This window comes from Opisthocomus hoazin, chromosome 5, assembly GCF_030867145.1.
Source record: "Opisthocomus hoazin isolate bOpiHoa1 chromosome 5, bOpiHoa1.hap1, whole genome shotgun sequence".
NCBI lineage: Eukaryota > Metazoa > Chordata > Aves > Opisthocomiformes > Opisthocomidae > Opisthocomus > Opisthocomus hoazin.
The window spans coordinates 77833033-77858977 of NC_134418.1; the positions used below are offsets into that span (position 1 = coordinate 77833033).

A 25945-nucleotide genomic window follows, 5' to 3' on the forward strand; every position below is an offset into this window, starting at 1 on the left:
CTCAGCTCAGAGGAAAAAACAAGGTAGAGGGGGGGAGGAACCTTTTAAAAATCAAATTGAATCATTGCACCTCTCTGAAATGAGAAAGTGGTGAGCTGATGTCTGAGTAGTGAATATTGATCAGAAAATATGGAAAAGCTTTCCCTGAGGCATCCTACTTATCTGTTTTCGAAATAAATGGAAGAATGCTCTAGTTTCAAGTATTTACAATCCATGGGTAATGCGAATAATAAACCACCTCAAAGTCCTTCCTGCTCCTGCAGGGGCAATTACACATCCCAACCCAAAGCTGAAACTCTGCGGTGCTTGAACGCTCTCCTGCCCTTATTACGTGTCCACGGCTGGGACGTGGGTGATGGCAGAAGAAGGGGCTATTTTCACTTAGATGAAAGATGCTTTTTTGCCACTTCTGGAAAGATCAGTTGGGAGTGTTTTAGCTTTCCTGCATGTTTGCTTTCCTCCCATAAAAATAAAGGAGAGAGCTTTGAAATCCTTCAGCAGAAAGTATCAACTAAGCAGCTTCTGTGTAATGAAGAATTTAAACTTCACTTTTCAGGAAGAAGGTGAAATGTTGTTGTTCATTTATGTATTTTTTACATTACTAAATGAAGGCCAGATTTGGATGCTGCTTCCTAATGGATTGTCAGGTGGCATCATGTCAGGCCTCCTTTTATGATAGCTGCATTGTTCTGTTTAATTTCAAAATCATTCAAATACTGTATTTTTTTCTTACCAACACCTAGGTACTTCATGAAGAAACAACAATACCAGGAACCGATTTGAAGTTGTCATACTTAAGCTCCAGGGCTGCAGGATATAAATCTGTTCTGAAGATTACCATGACCCAGTCTGTTATACCGTTTAATTTAATGAAGGTTCATCTTATGGTGGCAGTGGTGGGAAGACTTTTCCAGAAATGGTTCCCTGCGTCCCCAAATCTGGCTTACACTTTCATATGGGATAAAACTGACGCGTACAACCAGAGAGTCTATGGATTATCTGAAGCTGTTGGTATGTCTGTTATGGAGGTTTTTTGCATTTTTACTGTCGGCTTGAAAATAGGCAAGCACAGCACAAATACTTGTATCCATTAAGTAGAAAATGTTTAGCAGACTAAGATGATAAATATAACAATGAATATTAAAATGCATTAGGAAATACTAATCTAAACTTTGAAAATTGTAAGGAAAAAATGCCTTCAAAAGGAAGGAGACCACAGTCATTTTTTACTTCTTTCCCTTGAAGTAGCCTTCAGCCTAGTAATACAGTATGGCATTTAGTCTGCACACTCCTCGTACATTAGAGCATAACAGCATTCTGACATACTTCACAAAATGGCTTTCTTCTGTACCTGGCCTAATCCACTTACGTTTAATACCTAAAATTATTTGAATAACTGAAGATTGCTTTTTGAAGGATTTTGGATTTCTGTTTAGTATTTTCAGTACATCTAAGGAAGCCATAGGGGTTTCCAGATAGCCTGGGAGAGCAGAAAAACATGCAGTTTAAGGAAATTATGCTCTTTAAACTCTTCTTCTGAACGAGATCCTATACTTAATGAGGAAATGTACTGTTATTTCAGTGTCTGTGGGTTATGAATATGAGTCTTGCTTGGACCTAACCCTCTGGGAGAAGCGGACTGCCGTTTTGCAGGGTTATGAACTGGATGCCTCCAACATGGGTGGCTGGACGTTGGATAAGCATCATGTGTTGGATGTTCAGAATGGTAAGGAGTTCATTTTCTTCTTGCGAATTTTAATGCTCAACTGCCCTGCACTTGTACCTCATTCTAACTGTTGAAATGTTTGCTTTGTTGTTTTAAGAAGGGAAGTTATGGAATGTTTTGCATATGGTGAATGCTTTGAACTTTACAGTGAATGTCATGTTTCTTCATCCTATAAATACATATGCATTAATGATTTCATCAAACGGTGTCAGCCTGTGTTAGATATGCTTACAAAAAAACCCCAACCCAAAAATGTTGAAATTGTTTTTAAAAATTGAGTGATGCTAAGGAGACACTATTTCTAAAGCGATTGTACGTGTCAGCATTATTAACTGTCTGTGTGTTAACAGTATCTTGAACAATGTTTTCCCTTCCAGTTTTCACAATGAGTGAAAGTGAAACAGCAATAACAGGCATTCCTGCCAAACTGAGAGCTCCTCACTCCCGATATTAAACCCCTCATGTACGCAGGAGGTGTTCGTCTGCACGTCGTGGTATCCCCAGCCGCAGCACGGCTGCTCGTGGGAGCAGTTAGCGCATGGGTGCCGTCTCTTCGGGAGGAGGAGCACTCATTTACGCTCTCCTCCCGTTTAAATCCTTCCCTGCAGGGAATCCTCCCTGGGACGCTGTGGTGGGCTCGGCACACCGCGGCTGACGGATGGTGCTGCCGTCAGTCAGCGAGGGCACTTGTGCCCCTTGCTGCAGGACAGAGTCCGGTCGCTAGCGAGCAAGTCTTCCCTAATTTCAGTGAAAAATGAGGAGCAACGCACATTTGTCAGAACCGTGCCTGGGCACCAAAGTAAATTTGTCTGGTATGCTACTCAGCAACTGTCTGGAGGGTGCCAGGCTAAGGAAACCCCGGCTCCACAGGAAACGGGAGGAAATCTGGAACAGTTTGGCTGGAAGCGTGTAAGAAAGGCAAAATAAGCAGAGTTGCATGGTGCAAGGTGGGAGTTGGTCACACTGGATCGCTATGCAAAGGAGGAGCCCAGGAACATTCAGTGGGAGGAACATCACCTCTGCAATGCCTGGTACCCCTTGGAGGTCTTCCACTTAGTACATGAGCTTAGTTTGTGTGATCCACTAATCACCACCTAAAGCACTGCCTCTGACAGGCAGCAAAACAAGGTAACCAACTCAAGGGAAAAGGTGTCATTGCACCTAATTTAAAATGTCAAAAAAACCCTGTGCAAATTATTAGAAGGTAATCTATCTAAAAATGTGAGGAGCTATAATTATAAGTATATATGTGAGATTGATTCCATTCACAAGGTAAATTGACGGAGGCTTTAAATTTTGTTCAAGAGTACATGTGGCAAGTAATGACTTTTCAAAGTGACGTTTGTCTAATTGAATAAACGAAGTGGAGAGTTGTAATGACAAGGTGGATGAGCTGGAGAAATGTATTCAGAAGAGAGTGCAGGCAGTGTTTGTACGGACATCTCGAATTACTGCAGTAAATACTCTAATGTACATCTTTTAGTCTGTGATAATAGAGGAGAAATGTGAAGGACCAATTTTTCAGGGTAATGACAGAATAAATCAGGTGCAGTAGTGCACTGTGCTGACTTGTAGAATTCCTCTGATGAAAATTATAGAACTCAGCTATTTCAGGCAAAATTATGGTGCCATGATTGTCATAAATGATGTAATCATAGGAGAGGGGATTTCATATACTGTTAATGCATTCCATTCTGGCTTTAACTATTCATGAAAAGTGCGTTCTCCCTCTTTTGATTTAGATTGCTTATTTAGATTACGTGCCGTTAGGTTTCCAGAAACCATTTTCATTCTTTCTGATTTTGTCATGTATGTTGATTTTACATTTATAATCTGCTAAATTTTATAACATTAACAAACAGTGAAGACATCTAAAACATTTAAAGAGGAAAACAAAGCATTTTTCCTCATATCTTTCGGTATAAGGAGTGCACTCTGGGGGTGGGGAGAGAAAGAGGAATACATCTGAAATTTCTTCTAAGCGTCTCAAAGAGAAATGTGTCCCTTGGCCCCAAACTGCCTCTGAAAGTCTGGGTACTCAATCAATGGAACATGTATCACTCTAAAGTGACGTGTGGTTTACATGGATTACACCGCGGGAAGACATATTGTGACTCACGAGTAGAACCATAATAGCTGACCATTTGTAGAGTACACCTCGATGGATTCTCTGAGAGGGGTAATGAGGAGGGTCCCGGCAACGTTTGAACACACCGTAAATGCACACTTTTTTCCCTGAGACTGAAGATTTAACATAAAGCTTGCATTTTTCTTCTCAGATTGCCTATGGAGGCTATAAGGAAGAAAAATACTGCTGGCACATTGCTTTGTCTTCACGAAATTATTGTTCCTTTCATGCCTCAAAGCAGAATTAAGTTTAAGATGCAGGTTGGCCTGGCACCACATTTTTTTTGTTGTTTTGACATTTTTAATAACTGCCTATAACTGCAGACGTGGTATTGAGGCAGGCTTTGTTGCCAGAGGTACATTTTTATTGTGAGCCGAGTAGAGTCTTTTATAATGTACAACTGAGGCAATCTCCAACTTTGTGAAGGAGCTCTTTAATTAATATTTACAATTTAGAGCAGTAATCCACTTCAGATTACATTTGACATCATATTCATAATTACTTATCGTAGGACTTTAGGAGTACAATTTGCAAATGTTTTTTTTTTTTCTTTTTTCATAATCTATGCGCAGTTAGGATTTCAGTCATTCCTGGGGACCTGGAAAACTGAAATGATTTAGGAACACAGACCTGGATTTCATTCAGTACACCTTGCATTTCCTTCAACAGGACAACCCCAGGATTGGGTCATAACTACTAAAATTATTAAGATTTCAAAATAAAAACGACTGAAAACTTGTTTGGCTTTGAAATGCTAGTATATTTAGTGTTTCTACTACATGTTGTGGACAGGATAATTTTAATCCTTTGTGTGTGTTTTAGTGTGTCAGTGACTTATAACTATAAATGCTTTAATAAAGTTCTGTTACTTGTAGTGAGAAAAATACGGTGGAGAAACAATTAAAAGTCCATTAAATTCTATTAATCAGCTAAAAGCGAATATTTAGAACACGTACGCATCATTTTATGTACATACCTTCAAAGTTTTTATAAAGTTGTTTTTTTTTTCTTATTTTATCTGCCAGGAATCCTCTACAAAGGAAATGGTGAAAATCAATTTATATCTCAGCAACCCCCAGTTGTTAGTAGCATTATGGGCAATGGAAGGCGACGTAGCATCTCCTGTCCAAGTTGTAACGGTCAAGCTGATGGTAATAAATTATTGGCTCCGGTTGCCTTAGCTTGTGGGATAGATGGCAGTCTGTACGTGGGGGATTTCAACTATGTTCGGCGGATATTCCCATCTGGAAATGTGACTAGTGTTCTGGAGCTCAGGTATGTTTTCCTCTCATCTGGAACTTCTGGAGTTGTGAATTACTGATGCAAACGAAAGTATGGAATAGATTTCCGTCATTGTGTAACCTAGAGTTTCCAAATGCTTTCAGGAACAAAAAAAAAGTTGGTGCAGAAGATTTTAATACATTTGAGAAGGTATTTAAAACCGAAGTGCAAAAATTTGACCCTGGTAAAATATTTTAAGTATGCAAATCTAAACTGTGAGAATTTCATCTACGCAAGGTAATTGTTCTGTGGATTTTCAGAGTTAACCTACATAGTCAAGACGAGTGGACAAAAGACGGACATTCGCCACTTCACTAATGATAGATGTAAATGTTGCCTTCTTTGCGTCTTTTAACATCCTTTCTGAATGCTTTTCTAATAATGTTTTTCTGTTCTTTTTTACTTGCTCCCACCAAGAAATAAAGATTTTAGACATAGGTAAGCATTCCTTAAAGAAGATTTATATTTTTCTAACTGTTCTTTTTTTTCTCTTAACAAATGAATGCTTATAATGGAGAAGTCAGTCCTGAGATGTATTATTAGAAAAGAGGAGTATTTTTCAAAAATAATGACTTCATATGTTTTAGTTATGTCAGCTGTCAGGCTGTATCGCCCTTTCGGATACGAGTTCCTCTTTTCTCATCACTCTCTGTCCACAGTCGGGCTTCTTTTTATGCTTGTGTATGCCCTCCTTTGCTGTCCCCTCGTCTCTGCTTGCTCCTGTTCCTTGCTGGCAGCACTTCTGCTGATCCTGTCAAAACTCACGCATTAATCAGATACCCCAAATACGATAAGAATGGCATATGAGTAATAAAATAATAAAACTAACTAGTGAGTTCATTTATTTCGCCTTTTGATGTTGAGTCTTTTCAGGCTCACATTTAACAGATTTGTTTCTTTAAAGGTAGACTTCTCTTAATAATAAGAGTTGAAATTCTCCCATAACAACACAGCTCCAGGAGTTAAGATTTTAAAGTACACCCAGATTCATAAGACTGGTCATAAAAACAATAGTATTCAGAAGGACTGTAGTACAACATTCATCCATCCTGGCATCGCCACAATAGTGCCAAGAACAGAAGAAGGTGGATGCTTGGAATTGCTTTGCCACAGCAGCCTGTGCTGATAAGGAGACAAAAACAGAGTTATGCTAAAATCTCTTGGATACCTGAAATCCTTGGTGGCAGAACTGCTAAGTACAGGGCTTAGCAGCCCTGCTGGTCCCTCGCTCTCCTTTTTTGCTGCCAGTCATTTTCCTTCCTTGTTTTTAAACAAATCCCAGACAGTCATATCTCAGTTCTCCTGGGTTTCTAAATGCACTTTCCTTTGGACGTATTTCTTTGTGAGGAAGGGGTTTATGTTTAAAAAAAATATGTTTCAAATGTGTTAGGCAAGAAATTCCATGACTAAATTAGGTGTTTGCATCAGTGCTAATGGTCAGAATTGGGAGCTGATGCACAGTCTAGCTGGTTTTATGTTATTTTCCAGGTGTAACTCAGGCAGTTTCTTCTATTTGGCAGTCTTAGGTTTCACTATTAGGTTTAATTTACATTTGTTCCATTAATTTTGAAAGAATTCTATCGCTTGTGGTGTCCCAAAGCTGTGATCGCAGCTGGGTAAGACATTGTCTCGGCAAATCTATGGACTATGGAATAATGGTCAGAATGGGAATCAGGAATGGACAAATGGGATTAAGGAACGGGCACGGGGTGAGGTTTGTTTTGCTGCGGTTTAGCAGCGATGCCCTTGCCTGCCCCTGGCAGAACCGTGGCCACAGGCTCGACTGCAGCGTTCCGGTAACTAGAGCCCTGCACGCAGGAAAGCTGGCGAGGGGGAACGCTGAAACTTTCCTCCTTTATTCATGCCTGTGCATGCAGAAGCTCCGGGTACCGAAACCGCACTCATGCTGCACAAACCAGTGTCCCAGCGTTCTGACGGGCCCATGTGGCAGCGGTGAAGTGGGGGTTCCTCTGGGGGTGGGAGGAGGTGTGGAGAACCGTGGAGAGCTGGCTCTGCGGGAGCGGCTGTGGAGCCCCTGGGCAGGAGGTGGGAGCCCGCTCCGCAGCCCGACACGGTCTGCTACCAGTTTCAGTTTTCTCTCCCATCATACAACTCAGCCTGAGGGGTTTGCTAGTCAAGGGCTTTCTAAACCAGGAGTGGCGTCTTTATGCTTAATATCCCCTGACAGCTTTTTATTCTATTCATTTAGCTGATTTTTATTTGACATGTGTAAACCTTTAGGATCCACCAAATCCTCTGGCTGAGGGTTCCCCAGCAAAGGACACGCCATGAACCCAAATAGCTTCTTTTGGCTGTGTGAAGTCGTGCAGAACCCTGTGAAATGCTGAGCAGGTTTCTGTTTGAACTGCGGTTTGGAAAACAGCCCTCAACAGACCGCATTGCAATATATAATTACTAGGTACTGAAACGGAGAAAATGCTCTAAAACATGCATTCCCCAAGTAAAACTAATGAACAAAGCTAAACAGGACTGCAGATCTATTATCTCTTCCAGCATTCAACTTTCCTTGCCCACAAACAGAGTGCTTCAGCCCAGGGCGCGATGTGCCTCCCACCTCCAGGAGCCGGTACTCTAAATTAGAGAGACAAGGCAGATCAAATTTATCCTCTCATGTGCCAGTGACCTAACGGGTTTTCAATCTCAAAGCTGAACTGATGTCTTTATCCACACTGCTGCCTGTGGGTGATTAATGCTGATAGGCATTCACAGAAGAGGTAATTTTTAGAAGGACTTTGAAGACAGGGAGGTCATTTGTAGGCTGTGGCGGTATCCCAAGTCTGTAGCGAGCCAGAAAAAAAGTTTAGCAAAACATCAAACCAGCTTTGAGGGTGTACGGTTTAGAAGGCACAGAGTGAACGGGGCAGAGAGGGGGGCTGAGGCAGGAAGAGTATTTTTTAAAGATTCGTGCATGGAGAGGAATGCAGGTGATCTGACAGCTGAAGAATCAGAAGGTCGATGTAAGCAAGATAAAATTATGCAGCGGGAAATAGACCATTGCCACTTGTGTGCGCACCTCAGATTGGAAGCAGCGTTACTGTTACTCGGCGTAGACAGAACAACTTTGTTTGTGGTCACTTGCCCGTGCAGACGCCCATGTTGGTTGGTGCATAGCTGCGTGTTTTTCAGAGCTCCTGACAGCAAGTAGGCAATGCTGAATAAGTCAAGAAGTCCCTGACTGTGGAGTTTACTTCTTTGCTAGTGGTGGAAAGCAGAAAATACTCTTTCAAGCTACAATGAAACAGAATAAACTCTGTGCAGCTTTCCAGCTGCTGGCTGCTTATCCCTGTACTATTTTTCAGACCTGCATAGTGTGCATCAATGTTTTCTGGCTGGAAAACAACATGATTTTCACTGGACAGTTCTTCAGTTCCTCAGATTGTGCCTTGCTGCTGTGAATTAACGGGGTGGTTCTATCAACTAACCTGCACTTGAAAAGAAAGGCTGAAGTCAGCCTGTCGCATGGTCTGCAAATGGAGCCAGCAGACATCTGCGTATGGCACATTGGAGAGTTGATATTGATTCACTGCTAATATCCTGTGCACTCCCAAACTTTGGGATATTTTTTTAATAAAATGAGAAAATATCCTTAAATTATTGGCTGTATTTTTAATGACGATACACTGCTTAGTAAGACAACTCATCTCAAATAAGAAAAGCTTTGTCATCTTTATTTGAATTAATGAAAGCAGAGAAATGTTTTCATATTTACGAGGAGAACAGCTTTAAAAATTCTTTTTAGAAAGAAATAATTGTGTTAGGCATGAATTATTTAGTTATTGATTTGATGAATCTTTATTCCAAGAATTGAAAAAACTGATTGAGGCAACGTTAGATGAGTTAAAGTACTTTAATTTAGATTTTAGTAGTATGAGAAAGGACTTTATTTTAAATTACAATGAAATAAAATTTAATTGCACATTTCACATTTTGCAATGTGTTTATATTTGAAGTGTCTGCAAAGTTTCTTAAAGACCAAAGTAATCATGTAAATTGGTATAATTTAATTTGCGGTCTACGGAGGTATAAATAATTTGTACACTACATAGTGATCATGTTAAATGATCTCTGTGTAAATTAAGGTTTCGAGAACGCCTTTCAACTATTTAGCACATTGGCAATAACAGATTTCTAACTGACAGAAGTTTAAAGTAATCCTACATTTAATTGTTTTCAGCCATGCTGTACACCACTCAGCTCCGTAGCAGAGCTTTTTAAGAGGTGCTAATCGCTGTGTATTTGATTTCATTAGTCTGCCTCACTTGCTTCGTTCTGAACCAACATGTTAAAAGTCGTAAAACCAAAGAAAATCCTATTTATGCAACGCATTTTTTCCGTGTTTTTGTAATTGGATAGCTATAAAAATCTGTCCCTGCTAAAAGACAGAATTTGTTCACAAGTTGTTCCTGTTGGTCTCTCGTTGCTTTTTCCGAGTGGCGGGATATAAAAACGTGTTACATGAGCCCAGTTATGTATTTACAAAACGTGGAAGAGAGCTTTCTGCGAACAGCTGTTTGGCTGTCGCCAAGGCTGGTAGATCTGTCTGAGCGGCACTTCTGCAAGCGTCGGAAGTGGGACTGACTGTTCTGACACTGCTCCAGTCCGTTAGGAGAGCGTCTGAAATTACCTCCTGTATTGACATGGCCTGATTTCAGCTCTTTGTGCCATGAATTAGGTCAGGAATCCCAACTGCAGTGGGTTAGGTTTCTACATCACAAGATATCACCCCAAAAGGTATTCTCCAGGGCCGGGTGTTTCACCAGCAGGGGAGAAAAGACAGTAATTCTCAATTATGTCGCACCAGTGGAGAGGCAAAATGTAGGTTTCTGGGAAAATGGTTAGCAATACATATTTTCACTGCGTTGGCATAGTTAGCGGTTTTGTGCCAATGTGTACGGTTATTTGAAATACGATTCGGAGTTAAGAAGGACGGAAAAGCTCCGCTCGGTGCTCCGGTGGAGAAGATGACATTTCCTAATGCGTTAAATCATGCGTGTCACGTCTTTGAAAGCAGTGGATTAAACAAATACTTGCGAAGGCTGTCTTATCTCTTGCCTGTGAACTAATAATACGAACTCTGCCTTATCTCTCTGTGAATGATATCAGCCATGCACCCCAGCAGCCTTACAGAAATCATAATAAAATGGACAGGACGATAACAGCAACAAAGTGTAAGGGAGGGCTGGCATCCTGCTGCAGAGTCTGGGACTGGCTTGGGATTCCCAGAGAGCCTGGGAGTTCCGAGACTCCGGTTTTTTGGTTTGGCCTGTTACGGAGACAGGAGCTGTCTCTGATTACAGAGCGTGGAACAGGCCTGTGAGCATCATGGACAAAATGGATCTTCCGTCCCAAAAGGACGAGTAGCCTGGCTTGGCCTGCCTGTGACGCAGGCGAGAAATGAGACCCGGGACAGGTTTTGGGGCTCCACGACCTGTGCTGCGATGCCTGGAGCATCACCCTGGTTGTAACCATTAATGCCTTACCACACACTGCGTGTGCACTGAAGCCTTTTCTGCTCGATCTGATGTTTGATGCAATTAATTACAGCATAGGCAATGTATAATTCCGTTTTACAGCAACAACCCAGCTCACAGATACTACCTGGCAACTGACCCCGTGACGGGAGATTTGTACGTTTCCGACACAAACACGCGCAGGATTTACCGGCCCAAGTCGCTCATGGGTATGAAAGACCTGACCAAAAACGCTGAGGTAATAGGAGGGACAGGGGAGCAGTGCCTGCCATTTGACGAGGCAAGGTGTGGTGATGGAGGCAAGGCGGTGGAGGCAACTCTCATGAGCCCTAAAGGTAAGAAGACTTATCCCTCCCTAACTTTCAAAATAATACAAAAGTTCAGAGCCAGGACCTGCTGGAGAGCAGCTCTGTGGAGAGGGACCCGGGTGTGCTGTTAGATTGACAGGTTGACCATGAGCCAGCAGTGTGCCCTGGTTGCCAAGAAGGCCAATGGGATCCTGGGGTGCATTAAGAGGAGTGTGGCCAGCAGGTCGAGGGAGGTTGTCCTCCCCCTGTACTCTGCCCTGCTGAGGCCCCATCTGCAGTACTGTGTCCAGTTCTGGGCTCCCCAGTTCAAGAAAGATGAGGAGCTACTGCAGAAAGTCCAGTGGAGGGCTACGAGGATGATGAGACTGGAGCATCTCTCCTACAAGGAAAGGCTGAGGGAGCTGGGCTTGTTCAGCCTGAAGAAGAGAAGGCTGCAAGGGGACCTTATAAATGCTTATAAAGATCTCAAGGGTGGGTGTCAGGAGGACGGGGCCAGACTCTTTTCAGTGGTGCCCAGAGACAGGACAAGGGACAACGGGCACAAACTGAAGCAGAAGAAGTTCTGTCTGAACAGGAGGAAGAACTTCTTCACTCTGAGGGTGACAGAGCACTGGAACAGGCTGCCCAGGGAGGTTGTGGAGTCTCCTCTGGAGATATTCAAACCCCGCTTGAATGCGGTCGTGTGCAGCCTGCTCTGGGTGACCCTGCTTCGGCAGGAGGGTTGGACCCGATGACCCACAGAGGTCCCTGCCAACCCTGAACATTCTGTGATTCTGTGATTCTGTTTTTAATTACTGAACCCAGTGGTTAGCTCAGACATGTGGTTTTGAGTAATTTTTTCCACCTGGAAAGACCATTGAGGAAGAGAGCTATAGGGGACCTGGGCTCATTTTTTAGGAAATATTTGGCTTTCATGGTTAGTGAGCCTTTTTAAATGCTCATTTAGATGATGTGTCTGGCAGGCAATGGTGAAGATTTAAACTCAGTGGTGCTTTTGGTCCCACTTACCCCATTTTTCAGGTTAACTTCAAAGCTAGGCCCTTCTCAACACACGACAGCAAATGAACAGCAAATGTGATCACAAGAGTAGATTTCATACTGAGTATTGGTTTATTATGCAAAATATGTTTACAAGCTGGTTTACTACCTACTGCCTAGGACTGTATTTTCTGCCCTTCATTTCCACTAGATCCATACCACTTGCACCCGTAGTTACGGATAATGGATTGACTGCTAGTACAAGAAACTAATTTCTGTTCTCTTCACCAAAGGAATCGCAATCGACAAGAACGGGTTGATCTACTTTGTTGATGGGACCATGATCAGAAAAGTGGATCAGAACGGGATCATATCCACTTTGCTTGGCTCCAATGACCTGACCTCAGCACGGCCTCTGACCTGCGACACCAGCATGCACATCAGCCAGGTACATTCCAGCTGCCGCTGCAGCGGAAAGCTCAGCTGGGGCCAGACCTGCAAATGCAGCTTTCTTGCCCCTTCAGATAAAACTGGGTGGAGCACGTAATGGACATTGAACAGAAGAATCTGGAGAGAAGAAACCTATTCCAAGGGCATGAATCGCAGCGTGCTCTCACAGCTATAAATGCTGCTGTATTCAATTTTTCTGCCCATAAAGTTCAGCTTAGTTTAGAACAGCAAAACTATCAGCAGGAAACATTAAGTCTGGTCGTAAATACTGGGAGAACGGCAGATCTGTTAGAACTATCCTGGCATGTTGATGTTTTTTGAATCGTGGACACCCTTAGCCTACTAGAGTGAAGGAGAGGACATATAGAGAACGTATTTTTCTATTTGTCTCAAGAAGCTCGTGTAGGTAAGAAGGGACATCATTAGTGGTATGTTTAAAAATGGAGTATAGTACAGTGTTTCAGAATCTGGAAGGCAGTAAGTTGGTTTTGCTTTTAAAAGAATAGAAGATGAGTACTGTCCTGAAAGTACGTATTTAGACTCTGATATCTGTCCATATTTTTATTTATGCATTTGTGGTACAGAAAAGTCTAGTGTTTACTGGAGGGGAAATTCAGCCTGTATTATAGTTCCAATGCTACTGGCTTTTTGTCCATAAAATAGACGTCTGAACATTGTTCCCGTTGCCTCCCTGGAGAGCCTTAGTTTGCTGCATGTATTTTCATACAAGTCTTTTTGTCGTGCCTGGTTACAGCAGATGAAAAATATCCTTACAGCAGTGTCTACAACTGAAGGTGAATTAATTAATTTGATCTGCACTGGTTAGCTGTTTAACAAAACTCTTCTCTTGGTTAAGGTTCGTCTGGAATGGCCTACAGATTTAGCTATCAACCCAATGGACAACTCCATTTACGTTTTGGATAACAACGTAGTGTTGCAGATCACTGAAAACCGCCAGGTTCGCATTGCTGCGGGGAGGCCGATGCACTGCCAGGTTCCCGGCGTGGAGTACACGGTGGGGAAGCACGCCGTGCAGACCACGCTGGAGTCAGCAACTGCCATCGCCGTGTCCTACAGTGGGGTGCTTTACATTACAGAGACTGATGAAAAAAAGATCAATAGGATAAGGCAGGTCACAACTGATGGAGAGATCTCATTAGTTGCTGGAATACCCTCAGAGTGCGATTGCAAAAATGATGTCAACTGTGACTGTTACCAAAATGGAGATGGCTATGCTAAAGATGCCAAACTTAACGCCCCTTCCTCTTTAGCCGTGTCTCCGGACGGCACGCTGTATATTGCGGATCTGGGAAATATTAGGATACGGGCTGTGTCCAAGAACAAACCCTCACTGAATTCGATGAACTTTTATGAAGTTGCTTCTCCAACCGACCAAGAGCTTTATATCTTTGATGTCAATGGTACTCACCAGTACACTGTGAGTTTAGTCACCGGAGACTATCTGTACAACTTTAGCTACAGTAATGATAATGATATTACTGCGGTAACAGATAGCAATGGGAACACTCTTCGTATCAGGCGGGATCCCAACCGGATGCCAGTAAGAGTGGTCTCTCCTGATAACCAAGTGATCTGGCTGACGATCGGCACTAACGGCTGCTTGAAAAGCATGACTGCGCAGGGGCAGGAGCTTGTCTTGTTTACCTACCACGGCAACAGCGGACTGCTGGCAACCAAAAGTGATGAGACTGGATGGACCACTTTTTTTGAGTAAGTACATAAAAGAAAGTCAGATGCCTTGCAGTCTTACGGAGTTACACAGTACCATTCGAAATATTTCTGGAGGCTGATGAAGTAGCTGTAAAGATGGCCCTTGATAGCAAAAAGCACAGAAAGATACGTTTTGTTTCCCATGCTGTCTTCCTCTGTCTGGCTTCTTCTAAACATTGTGTCTGAATAATTTTAAATTCATTATTTTGAATTGCATCTTTATATATTGAAATAATAGTGAGACATCTCACTCTTGTCAAGAAAGCTGTAACTCAGACAACCACGATTTTGTAGATTTGCGTCAAAAACTAGATTTTCATCCCATTTGCTCATTAGATTGACATTGTTCTGCAGCAAATACTGACAAGAAATTTTTCTTCGCTGCTCAATATTTTTTTATTTTTTTCCAATTAAAAGGATATCTGCATAGTCTTTTACATCACCTCCCCCCAAAAAAAGAAGGCTGGGTGGGTGTTTGTTTGAAGTTGTGCAAGGTTGTGTTTCACTGAGTGGCGGCCAGGCCGGCAGGATCTCCTGGATAGCACGGCCGCCCTTCACGCAGGTGGACCTGTGCAGGGGATGCTGAGGAAAGAGATGAGGGCTGTGGGGGGAAACGTCGTTCCTGTAGGAATAACCCGAAAACACAGAGACCAGCAGCAATGTGCGGTGCGCAGGTGCAAGCACAACAACAGGAGGTACTGGTGGAACAGTAGGACCTGTAATTCTTCCAGGCTTGGAAAAAATCTTTTTAGTGAGTTGCTTTACCCTATGGTACAGTCATTAAGTCATCAATGCCTGCTCATTGCAGCCAGATTAGCAAAACGTTTTACAGAATCCTCAATTATATTGACTAAGGAAGGTCATGACAATTTATAGATAAACTAGTAGAACCTGAGAGATCACATACGGGTTTTATAGGCAACTTCATCCCCAGTCGAGCTGAACTATAAACTGATACACCAGACAAAACATGAGAAAAATGCAGCTTAAAACATGAACAATTTATTTCAAAAAAGATCAATGCAGAATTAACGCAGGTTTTTTCCAGTCGTCTCTGTCAACTGGCAAACTATGTGTGTTTTAAATCACACGAAAGACTTGCTAAGGTTGGGTAAAAATGTGTCGAAGAAGGAGTGGAAGATGCAGAGTTAGCATGACAAGTCAAAGCGTTAGGGGGCCCTCAGTTGAAGTCCTCAGGATTGCAAAGGGCATCGTGAAAATCCAGTAAGTCCCTCTTCTTCTTCTGTTTTTTTTCCCCTCTTCTTTCCTCCTATCTTTCTGATGAAACGCAGTAGCAACTGCTGCCAAGGTCAAGGCCTAAAAAAAAAAGCTTTCAATTCAACACGCGTGATAAAGAAAATAAAGTGCGGGTGTCAGGCAGTGGCAGCAAAGCCAAACATCTGTGTTCCGAGATAACTTTGCGTTCCTGTCAGTGCCCACTTGGCTGAGGCAGCGTGCAGGAGGGCTCTGAGCACCGGTACCTGCTCTCCAGCCTGCCCACGTCCCCGTCGGAGACAGGAGAGCAGCAGGTGCTGCTTCGCTGCGTGTTGTGTCCCGAAGCGGAGAGCGGGCTAGAAATGCCGATCCCTAACAAAGACGGCAGGTGGAACGGCGCTGCTGCCAGTTTTCAGGTGTTCTTACAATAATCTGTAAGCTGGCAGGGCTTCGGCAGCGGGCACGCTCCCAAAGCGTTAGCGCACGTCTGTAATATTTAATTGCGCCTTGCTGCATCCGCTGCGTGTCTTTTTAGCTCTTGCCAAGAGGACACAGAAGCACAGCGAGGATACACAGAGGAATAAGAAAGGGTTCGGTCGGGAGGGCGTGTGTTCTCCTGCTCAGGAGTGAGCCCCGTGCTGTATGCTGAGGGACCAACGCGCGGCTTCGGGTGGGCTGGGAACAGTCGTCCATTTCTGCAGAGAGCAAATTCGGTGTTTAACTGTGACAGACACACACAACCGCTTGTTTCCAGCAGGCGAGTTGGGCAAGGCAGTCAATTTGGGGGCTAGTGAAGTCCTTTGCTGAAATTAAGGCATCTGCTGGGTACAGCAGGCACTTTAAATCATGCTGGCATTCATACTGGCTAATTGAGGACCAAGAGTTTTAATCAGGGCAGTAATTTCTCACCACGTCGCCTGTAGTTTTTGTGTAGCCTACTGTGGTGTGCTGCAGAAGTAGCTGATGGCTCTTGAATGTATCTTAATGGAGTCTGCGTGATGGCAAAAAAGTGGATATTATATTCACTATTAAGTGGCCAATAGGTCTGCATTTTTCATCAGAGGGAGAATTTCGGGTACTGTGTGTCACGAAGTACATAGTTATTTATCGAGTCTGTAAATAGCCGCCTTTCACACCGGATCTGCTTGCACACAGACTTTCTGGTCTGAGCGAGGCGATGTCCAGCTGGCTTACGGAGAACCCGAGGGGCAGGCTGTTCCCCTCGGTGAGTGTCAGTCTCATTGCCAAGCTGCTGTTCGTGCCCGTCCTAAACAGTTACCTCCGACCCGTGTCTCGTTAGAATTCCCGAGCTGAAATAATTACGGAGGAAGCTAAGCAATTTCACTCACCCCAGATTTGCAAGTGTATGAGGCTTTTGCGGAAGCAAAGATATTAATCTCCTCCCCGTAGCCATGGTGAAGCAGTAATCTGTTTAATTGCAACAAGGAAGATTCAGATTAGACATTTGGAAGAAGTCACGGTGAAGATTTTGGAGCCCTGGAGCAGACAGACGACAAGAGTGACCCCTTGCCCTTCACAGAGTGCCTTTAAGATCGGATCAGACATCTTTCAGGACCAACGCGGGATGAGCAGATCCTGCCTTGGGGTAGGGGTTGGACCACCTGACCTCTCAAGGTCCCTTCCAGTTGTCTTTTCTCTGACGCTCTGTACAAGTGACTACCAAAAACAGAAAATTGCACTGATTATGTAAAGCTACAGGGAATAAGTGGGAAAAAAAGCACCGTGTTATTTTTCTTGCCAAACCAGCATTCTTGAAAACATCCGTCGGGCATCATAGCTGCTTACTTCTTTTTAACATAAAATCCCCATGCACCAAATTTGTGTCCGTGTATTTCTCTTTTGAAGAAAAAGCAGATACAAACACGACCATCTTGGCTTTTTTTACTCTAGAATCAGCAAACATTACTGTGACTTTGCTTTTCAGTGCTGGTGATTTGCAATATGAAGTCTGACTTGGTCTGGGTTTCCAGAGACTTCTGCAGCTGTTGCCCAAATGAATGGAAACCATGCGTGTGTCGTAGAAGGGCTTGTGGGGGGTGACAGGGTACACGTACATGAGTGTCTGTCTCTGACCCAGCTGTTGCATATTCATGTTTGTAGGTGGTGTGGGCTAAAAAAAAAAATTCAGCTGAACAGTTTTCTGTTGAAAAAAATGATGTCTTGTTAAACCAGAAAGGTTTCCCTTGTTAAACCAGAAAGGTTTCCCTTGAACATCAGGCGGGTAATAAGAAATTAGAGGAAGAAATCATTCTGACTTCCTTGTTCTATTTTAGTAGTGGCAAAATATTTCAGTTTCATTGCTGGATGCATTTTCTTTTAATATCTGAGTATATTTATGTATTTTATTTACTCTATTATATTATTCAGGCTCTCAAAATATTTTGGGGAGGGGAGAGAATTTATATTCCATGGTAAATTGGGTCCTTCTTTTCAACTGTTAGAATTTCCAATGGACTAGAAACGTCATTTTTCAACTAACTCTGACTGGGCTGTTTCACCCTTTGGCTGTCACACATCTGTTACACACTGGAGTAAAAAATACCATGTTTTTAGTAATAAAAAGATCAGTCTTTTGGAGCCAATTCAGTAATAGCTTCGTTAACTGTTCTCTTGTGCAAATCTGTTTGTATAACCAGAGCGTGGATCCAGAGAACTTAGAACATTTCAGTTGAGTTCTCAGTGAGTTGAGAGCAGATGTAAGAAAACGATTTAATATTTTTTTTCCTTTTTTAGAGCAACGTTTTAGTGAAAAGAGGAAATCTTTGAAAAACATTGCATCCCAGAAATTGGCAATCACTGCTCTGGCACATATTAAAGCATTTGGACTTTTTTCTTTTTCATGGCTTTTTTCCACAGACTAAATCACACTAATATCAGATCCAAAAGAAGTTTACTTTTTTTATTTCATTTAGTCTGGACGCTAATTAATCTAGAGTTTATTTTATTTAGTGTCCACTTTGCCTGAAGAAGGGAAGGACTGATAGACAGGATATATTTTTTTACACTCTTTTGTGTTTTTTACACTGAAAATTGTAAGTACTAACTTGAAATATTTAAGATATCATATAATCTCTTCTCTGTATTTGTTTGCAGTCTGATTTTTTTGTGTCTTTATGGCAAAGTGGATTTCTAAATTCCTGTTTTTTAAGGGTTATAGTCTGCTTATCAAAAAGGATACTTTATATTTCAAGAATGCGTACTTTTGTAAAGTACTGTTACTAAAATTCGTAGTAACTGTTATGTTATTGGAGGTCTGAAATCTTGCTGAATAAAAAAGATACTAACGGAGCATTCACAAAAAGGACTGAAAATACTCGCATGCTAAAAAACCAGTGGACCCGTGTGAAGCTAAAAGTCCTCCAGAGTAGGTTTTGTAATGAAATTATAATATTAAACAAGGTATGAGAGTAATCAGCCTCATCAAATTCTGTTGTTCTGAAATCGTGAAATATCTGAACTGGAAACTGTTAACTATACCTGCGTATTATGTGTGAATAATATGAACATTTAAGCAGAAAGCTGAACTAATTCTATGCATATTAGCATTTTGGACGTGACACTTCCTAGCTAGCCTATATTGCGTTATTTCAGTGTGGCAGTTTCCGCTCTGCTTTCAGACGCAGAGAGCTCAGCCAGGAGCGTATTCTCTGGACCTAAGTTTTCGAAGCATCAGAAGTAAACTCCTAAAACCCCTGACGTGCCCCTGTGCAGTTGCTCAGTCGTGTAGGAGGTCAGACCCCCCCCAGCCTGCAATGTCAGGGCTCCGTCGAAGCCAGCAGATGCCAGCCAGGCTTGAAATGCAGCTGAAAACAGGTAAAAAGCTCGCTATTACCCGAGCGTTTGACAATGCTCAAGAGGGAAAATTATTCCAGAGAAAAAGCTGCTGTTACTCTGATACGTAATCCGACCAGAAGCATCAGGCAGCCCTCTGAGAAGGTACCAGGCGTCTTGCTGAGCCCCGCTCCTTCTGCGCCGTCTGGCTAGCCCCGGTCCCTCCCTGGGAGCCGCTGGGAGCTGAGCCCACACTGGAGGGGCTGTCGCGCCCTGGCCACTGGCACGCAGCTTGCTCCACCGCCACTTCGAGTGGCTCCAGCCGGGACATGAGCGGGGGGAAGCCCTCTGGTAGAGGCGCTGGCCTGCTGCTCCTTCAGCCTCCTTCAGCCTCCTCTGACCCCTCCACTTAAACTCGGGTGACTTTCCTCCCTGAGCCATGAATTCATTCCAGCAGCCACTGTTCCTTACCTCTCTCCTGCCTTCTCTCCTCTTGCCTTCCTCTCATTCTAGGAGCAACATCAGCAGGCAGAGATCTGATCCGGACTAAGATGCCTCCTCCTCCTCCCTGCAAATTCACTACCTTTCTGCCGTGGCTCTGTTTTGCTCTCCAGATCTTGCCCTCCTACTATGTTTCCTGACTTTCTTACCTTGTCTCTTGCTCCTTCCCGTGTCTCCCATCATTCCTCCGAGGCGTGTTTGGCCTCCCTGCCATTCCCTTTTGCAGCGGTGCGTTTCTGTTCAGTCCTCTCTTGTATCTCTTGACAGTCCGTCCAATGTTTCCCCGGGCCCTTCAGGCCCTGAGCTCATTTGTCTTCTCCTTCCCCTCCTCCCTCTCCCGCTCAATTCCTGTCTCCAAGGGAATGCAGCAGAAATCAAAGAGAGTGACATTAGCAAGCAGAGCCCTTACAAGTTTACTTTGCTCCCACAGTTAAATTAATGAGCTTTCCAGCCATTCTGGAAAGGTGGTGAAACCATGCAGAATGTGAGATCCTTGCAATAATTTACAGACTAGAGAGAATCGCAAGTAAAAATCTATTTTCTCTGTGTGCTGCAGAGTATCACCCTTTGCATATTACGCTTTTATTGGCAACGCATTCGGTGCTGTGGTTTCCTTCAGAGTCTGTGATGCAGAGTAAGACACTGCCTCTGGCTTGGACTTGTTTCATTTCCCCACGTACCAGGCGCATCATCTGTAACTGTCGGCATCTGGCAACAGGGAACAGATGACATGTTGCAGTTTTCCTTTTGCTTCCCTTTAGTGTGTTGCTTACAGTGTCTGACTTGGAAATACTGAGATTTGGCTTGTAAAAAGTCTATGGGACGTCTACTGAAAGATTTCATGTAGATAAAAGCAAGTATTTAATACTGATCAGATAAAAATTGTCCCCGAATAGCAGTGTCAATTCACTTGCACTTTCACTGTATATGAAGAGGTTCACAGTTCCATTTTCGTAATTAATGTCTATGCCATCTCCTGTAACATTTGTGAGGTTTTATTTTCCTATAACATTTGTGTTTCTACTTGTGTTCATTTTTCTGTCACGCTTATGTTTCAGTAATACGAATATCTAAAATGCCTACTCGTCTTTTTTCTTGCAGTTTTAAGGCTTCCATTCTAATTTGATTCTGTTTTCTTACAAATACCAGAACTCTGTACAAAATTAGAATCATGATTTTTTTATCACCTAAACAGCATTCTCTGAATGTCCTTGGTATCATAGTGCTTTTAAGATCTTTTCATCCTTTTACCATCAACAACCTTCTATACCTTCTGCTTTTACTGCTGCTGCTTCTTGCTCCATCAGTGTAAAACATGGTGGCTGTAAAGTAATTAACCATACTCATTAAAACAGTTTTGTTCATCCAGTTATCATATATCTTGCATTGACTTCTGTGGCATCACACGAGCCCCTGATTGCAAACCGTGACTTACAAGTGCAATGTCTTTACTCTTCCCATGTTATATTTACTCAAGCAACAAAAGACACATTCTCTTCATTCTTAACTGTCTCTGAACTGGCTTTTGGGGAATATTTTTGACATATCTGGTCCTTGCGTAAGTGATTCTTGATGCACACTGCCTGTCTCAATCCAACATGCAAATACCTGTATTTCTCTCTTAAAGCACATCTCAGGGACTGGCTGGGTCTCTGTTAGTCAAGGTTTGATGCTTCTCCTCCACTCACTGTGGCACAAATGGAAACGCTGGTAGGCATAACCCTCTCTCACCATTTCATGTAGACCTCTGGAGGCAAGGCTGGCCAAAAGGCCATTAACGCATTGGAACAGGCTGCCCAGGGAGATGGTGGAGTCACCATCCCTAGAGGTGCTCAAAAAACGTGTAGGCATGACACTCCAGGACATGGTTTGGTAGGCACGGTGGTGATGCGTTGACAGTTGGACTTGATGATCTTAGAGGTCTTTTCCAACCTTCATGATTCTCTGATTCTCTCTGCCCAGAGAGGACTTGTAGGGAAAAATACCAAGCTGACGTGTTTGATTTGTGCACGGCCACAAGCTGAAGAGTGATGTGGTTTTTTTAAACCTTCCCTTAGATACATCAATACTACACAAATACGTAACCATGTTTCATGCAACGTGTAATTTCTGTAATTAGTGACAGCTGTGCTGGCTGACCATACTTACCCTGTTTCTGCTTTAGAGAAATCATTAGATATATTTTTTAAATTTGTAACTTCAACTTCCGTTTACGAAGAATAGAGGTTATGTTGTCACAGTTTTCTAAACTGGAACTGTAACTCAACTTTACAGTAAACTTCATAGTTATAGTACAACATGCTCTTATATTCTTTAGCCCCATAAGACTTGTGCTGGCAGCGGAGCACACAAACTTTCTGTTTCAGACTCATCCTGCTTAATAACAAAGCAGCCATGTTAAAAATAATCCATTAATAGGTGCCATTAGATAGCAGTGTGAAATTTTTAGAGAACTGTAGTGTGCCGCCTAATTGCCCTGGTATCAGTAGTATATCTCGTCTAATAGACGTTTACTCGTTTCTTCATTCTTGAATGTTTACTCTTCCTTGTTCTTGGAACCAGGCTAAGTAATAAAAGCAGAACTGAGAAACCATTGAATAGACAACAATATCAAAATAACAATGCTGAAGACACCTATCAACGTTATTACATCTTACATGTATGAGAAAGGAAGAAGTGCTTTGATTTCTGTCAAGAAAATCAGCACGTGATGTCTCTGTGGTTTGGGAAAGCACTTAGAAGTAAGGATAGTTCAGCAAAAAAATAGTGTTGTTCCTATTAATGACATAAATGTCCTGCATTGTCAATCCAGTCAGCTCTGCTCAGGCTCCTAAAGGTATCTGTTTCACTTCTGGCTTTATCAGGGACTTAATAATGCCATTTGTTCGGTTATTGACACATTAATATTCTTGTCCCATGTTAATTCTCTTTGTCAAACAGAAGTCAGGGAGGCTGCAGCCGAGGTAGCTCACTCTCCTTTACCCTCACCCCGTGGGGGGATCTGGTGCGGTGAGGGTGGAAGGGCAGCTCCACACTGCACATGAAGAGGCGGCTCTCTATTCTCAGTCGTGCTGTATTTGAACACACAGTCCTCACTTTCAAGCCTCATCAAGCGCTGTGGTCTCACTCCCCGGTGAGGCCAGACTCATCAGCTCTTTAGGGATCAGCTGAAAGTCCTACCTAATGCCCTCCAAAGAGGGGAGAGGCTGGCGCTCCTGAGGCCAGCATTGGCTGGGTGCTCCGAAGGAATAAGGATGTTATTCTAAATGAAGCATAGAACCTGAATCCAGCAATATTCATCTGCCATCTTGGTATTCCACTGTCCTAAAAGAAAAGAAAATACACCCATATAATTTTACTTTCCTTTTGCTAACATTGCCTTTCAAAGATAATGCAATGTAATAACTTCATTATGTCCATTTTTTGTGACCCTGTAAAAACACCTTCATAGAGTTCTTACCTTTCAAAATGAAAGAAAAAGAAAAAAGAATTAAGGAAAAAAAAGCAACCTTACAACTTATCCTGTGAACAAAATGTCTGGCCAAACAGACCGGCCTTACATCCTTTTTTCACTAAAGGCCTATGCACTCAGCTCTGACAGTGTAAGCAGACCTTAAAGCAAGGGACGATCTGTCATACAAAGTATATATACACCGACATTTCTTTTATTTGAAAGGCCATAGTCTGGTATTTGTATCGACGAGGCACACAGTTTATTTGTACAGTAACAGATGAGCTGAGAAGGGGGGGAAGTGACACAGAAAGAAGCCAGCAGCCTCAGGAAGCCCTGAGATGAAAGGCACCACGTGTGGGAAGCTGCTGCGGGGCCGGCGCGGGCTCTGCACGCCCCGGCAAACACTGGCGTGGCTTATCTTGCAGATAAAAGCCTGGCTACTGTAACTGAGTCTATGAGGATGATGGGGGGACTGGAGCATCTCTCCTGCGAGGAAGGGCTGAGGGAGCTGGGCTTGTTCAGCCTGAAGAAGACAAGGCTGAGAGGGGGCCTTATAAATGCTTATAAATATCTGAAGGGTGGGTGTCAGGAGGATGGGGCCAGACTCTTTTCAGTGGTGCCCAGTGACAGGACAAGGGGCAATGGGCACAAACTGAAACAGAGGAAGTTCCAGCTGAACATGAGGAAGAACTTCTTCCCTCTGAGGGTGACGGAGCCCTGGCACAGGCTGCCCAGGGAGGTTGTGGAGTCTCCTTCTCTGGAGATATTCAAGACCCACCTGGACAAGGTCCTGTGCAGCCTGCTGTAGGTGACCCTGCTTCGGCAGGCGGGTTGGACTGGGTGACCCACAGAGGTCCCTTCCAACCCCAAACATTCTGTGATTCTGTGAGAAGCCCCCTGCAATTGCTCCTGAATCAGCTGTGCCCAGTTCAGAAGGGTACGCGCTGCTGAGGAGCACCCCCGACCCTGGGAAGCTGCTCCATCTCAGATAACGCCTCCCGGTTGAGTCACACCACCTCCACCCCACTGCTCCCAGTGCACCCCTTCCCCCTGTGCATACACCGGGGCGGTTCGTCCCGCTCTTCAGAAAGCACCGTCACCATTAACACTATTTATCTGGGCAAGGCCTTGCACCTGTAAGGTGTGTGTCAGAAATGCGAGTTGTGGAAGAATTTCTGTTTTTGTGAATCCTGATGAGAATGCGCACGGCAGGTGCTTATCGCAGCACACAGCACAGTGTGGGAGGCTTGCAACACCGTACTGCAAGGAGTGAAAAGTTTGGCAGCCTTCTGCCAAGAAGTAAAGCAGTGGCCCTGGCGTGATAAATTGACGCGTTGCTCCCTTCACTGCAAAGCACTGCTCCCCCCCAGATACTTGTCTCGGGAAGTCATTTTGGATTCGGCCACGGAGGTGGTCAGTCATGCCACAGCACGGGCACTGACCTCGCGCTTCTCTGCCTGGTCGTGTGGTGAAGTGGAAAACGAGCTCCACAAACATCTCCATACGGAGGTGAGCGCGCTGTCGCGAGGGAAGGTGTGGAGCCGTCTGGTTGAGCTCCCTTTCCAGCAGGCGCGCTGCCTGCAGTGATGCCCGTTTAGAGCATGCCTCTCGTTTTGCAGATGAGTTATGGCTGTCAAGACCAGCCTATTTAGGTGAATTGTTTGCGTCTGGTGTGCTGGATGCCAGTCTAGAAAAAAAAGACCAAAAACTATCATTTTAACATTATGCCGAAATAGACACGGGGAAAAAAAAAAAAAAAGCCTCAAAACCAGCAGCTGTAACAGGAGAAGGTGAAAAGAGAAATTGTCAATCACTTTCCAGCTGAGGAAATCTCTTCATTAAACCTGAGCTGAAAAATTCATCCTGGCCACGTTGCTAAGATAAAAGACCATTACCTGAATTACTGAACCAGCTGTGCAAACAGTTGCGTAAGACTTTCCCAGATGGAAATGGATAAAGACCCTTTCCCCACGGAGGGCAGCCGTCAGATAAAGGAACAGGGAAAGCGGACCAGCTGCTCGAGGTGAAGCATGCGTTGTCTGACACTTGGGTGCGCAGGACAGAGAAATTCAGCTGATACTGATACTTTTAATGCCCTTCCAGCCTCTGCAGTTTTGTGAGTTTGCATCTTCTGCTGAAATTCCATTTAAAAAATCAAGTAGGTAGATAAATTCCTGACCAGAGTGGGACTTTGGGCTGCAGTTTACTTTAGCTCCCTCCTAGAATCACTCCCAGACCTATTTTCTGTAATTCCTATTCATCCACTATTTTCTCAGAGCTAGGCACAGCAGAAAGAAAAAGGAAAAGGGGAAAGGGAAAAGGAGAAAGAGAAAAGGAGAGGGAGAGGGAAAAGGGGTAGAGCAGGAAGGAAAGGAAAAAGGAAGGAAGCTTTTTTTTCCCCCCATATATTTAAAATTCTGTAAGACTGGAAAGAATATTTACTTTTTTCCTCACGCTTAATAATATTGCAGATAAGAATGAAGGAAAAATGCTACCCTTCTTAGACAATAGCCAAATTAAAAAAAAAAAAATCCACTTGTCATAATTTACAAGCCTACTAACATACATCAAATTGTCATTTATGACACATTTGCTTCCTTCTTGTTAAGCAAAACAAAACAATATTAGCAAGACATACAGCTATCTCATTTTTTATGGTTCAATTTAAAAAAAATGTTCTATCTCAGTTTAATATTTTGGGTTTCCTGATATATTTGTATTGTGAATTCAGAAGCAAGATGCTAAACCTTTTAAGATGTCAAACACATGGTGTGGAAAGAAAGGAATATGTGCATACAGTATTTCAATTAATATTATTTTTTAAAAGGCAGATTATAAATAAGTAGTTTTGGATCCACTGAAGCGTGTATTTCAATGAGACTAAAGAAG

General features: G+C 43.2%; 1 protein-coding gene across 28 annotated transcripts in view; it reads left to right on the forward strand.

The window, feature by feature from the left end:
* The window catches only part of TENM3 (teneurin transmembrane protein 3), a 1446905-nt gene that overhangs the window by 1399733 nt on the left and 21227 nt on the right, over nucleotides 1-25945 (forward strand). For 23 of the 28 annotated variants that reach the window (XM_075421787.1, XM_075421795.1, XM_075421797.1 and 20 more), the window contains 7 exons: nucleotides 744-1011; nucleotides 1583-1726; nucleotides 4880-5129; nucleotides 5553-5573; nucleotides 10730-10962; nucleotides 12207-12361; nucleotides 13220-14094. In XM_075421787.1, coding sequence (XP_075277902.1) covers nucleotides 744-1011; nucleotides 1583-1726; nucleotides 4880-5129; nucleotides 5553-5573; nucleotides 10730-10962; nucleotides 12207-12361; nucleotides 13220-14094 — 1946 coding nt within the window. The remainder of the gene's footprint in view (nucleotides 1-743; nucleotides 1012-1582; nucleotides 1727-4879; nucleotides 5130-5552; nucleotides 5574-10729; nucleotides 10963-12206; nucleotides 12362-13219; nucleotides 14095-25945) is intronic. The other 5 variants (XM_075421794.1, XM_075421796.1, XM_075421816.1 and 2 more) reach the window with 1 other exon arrangement.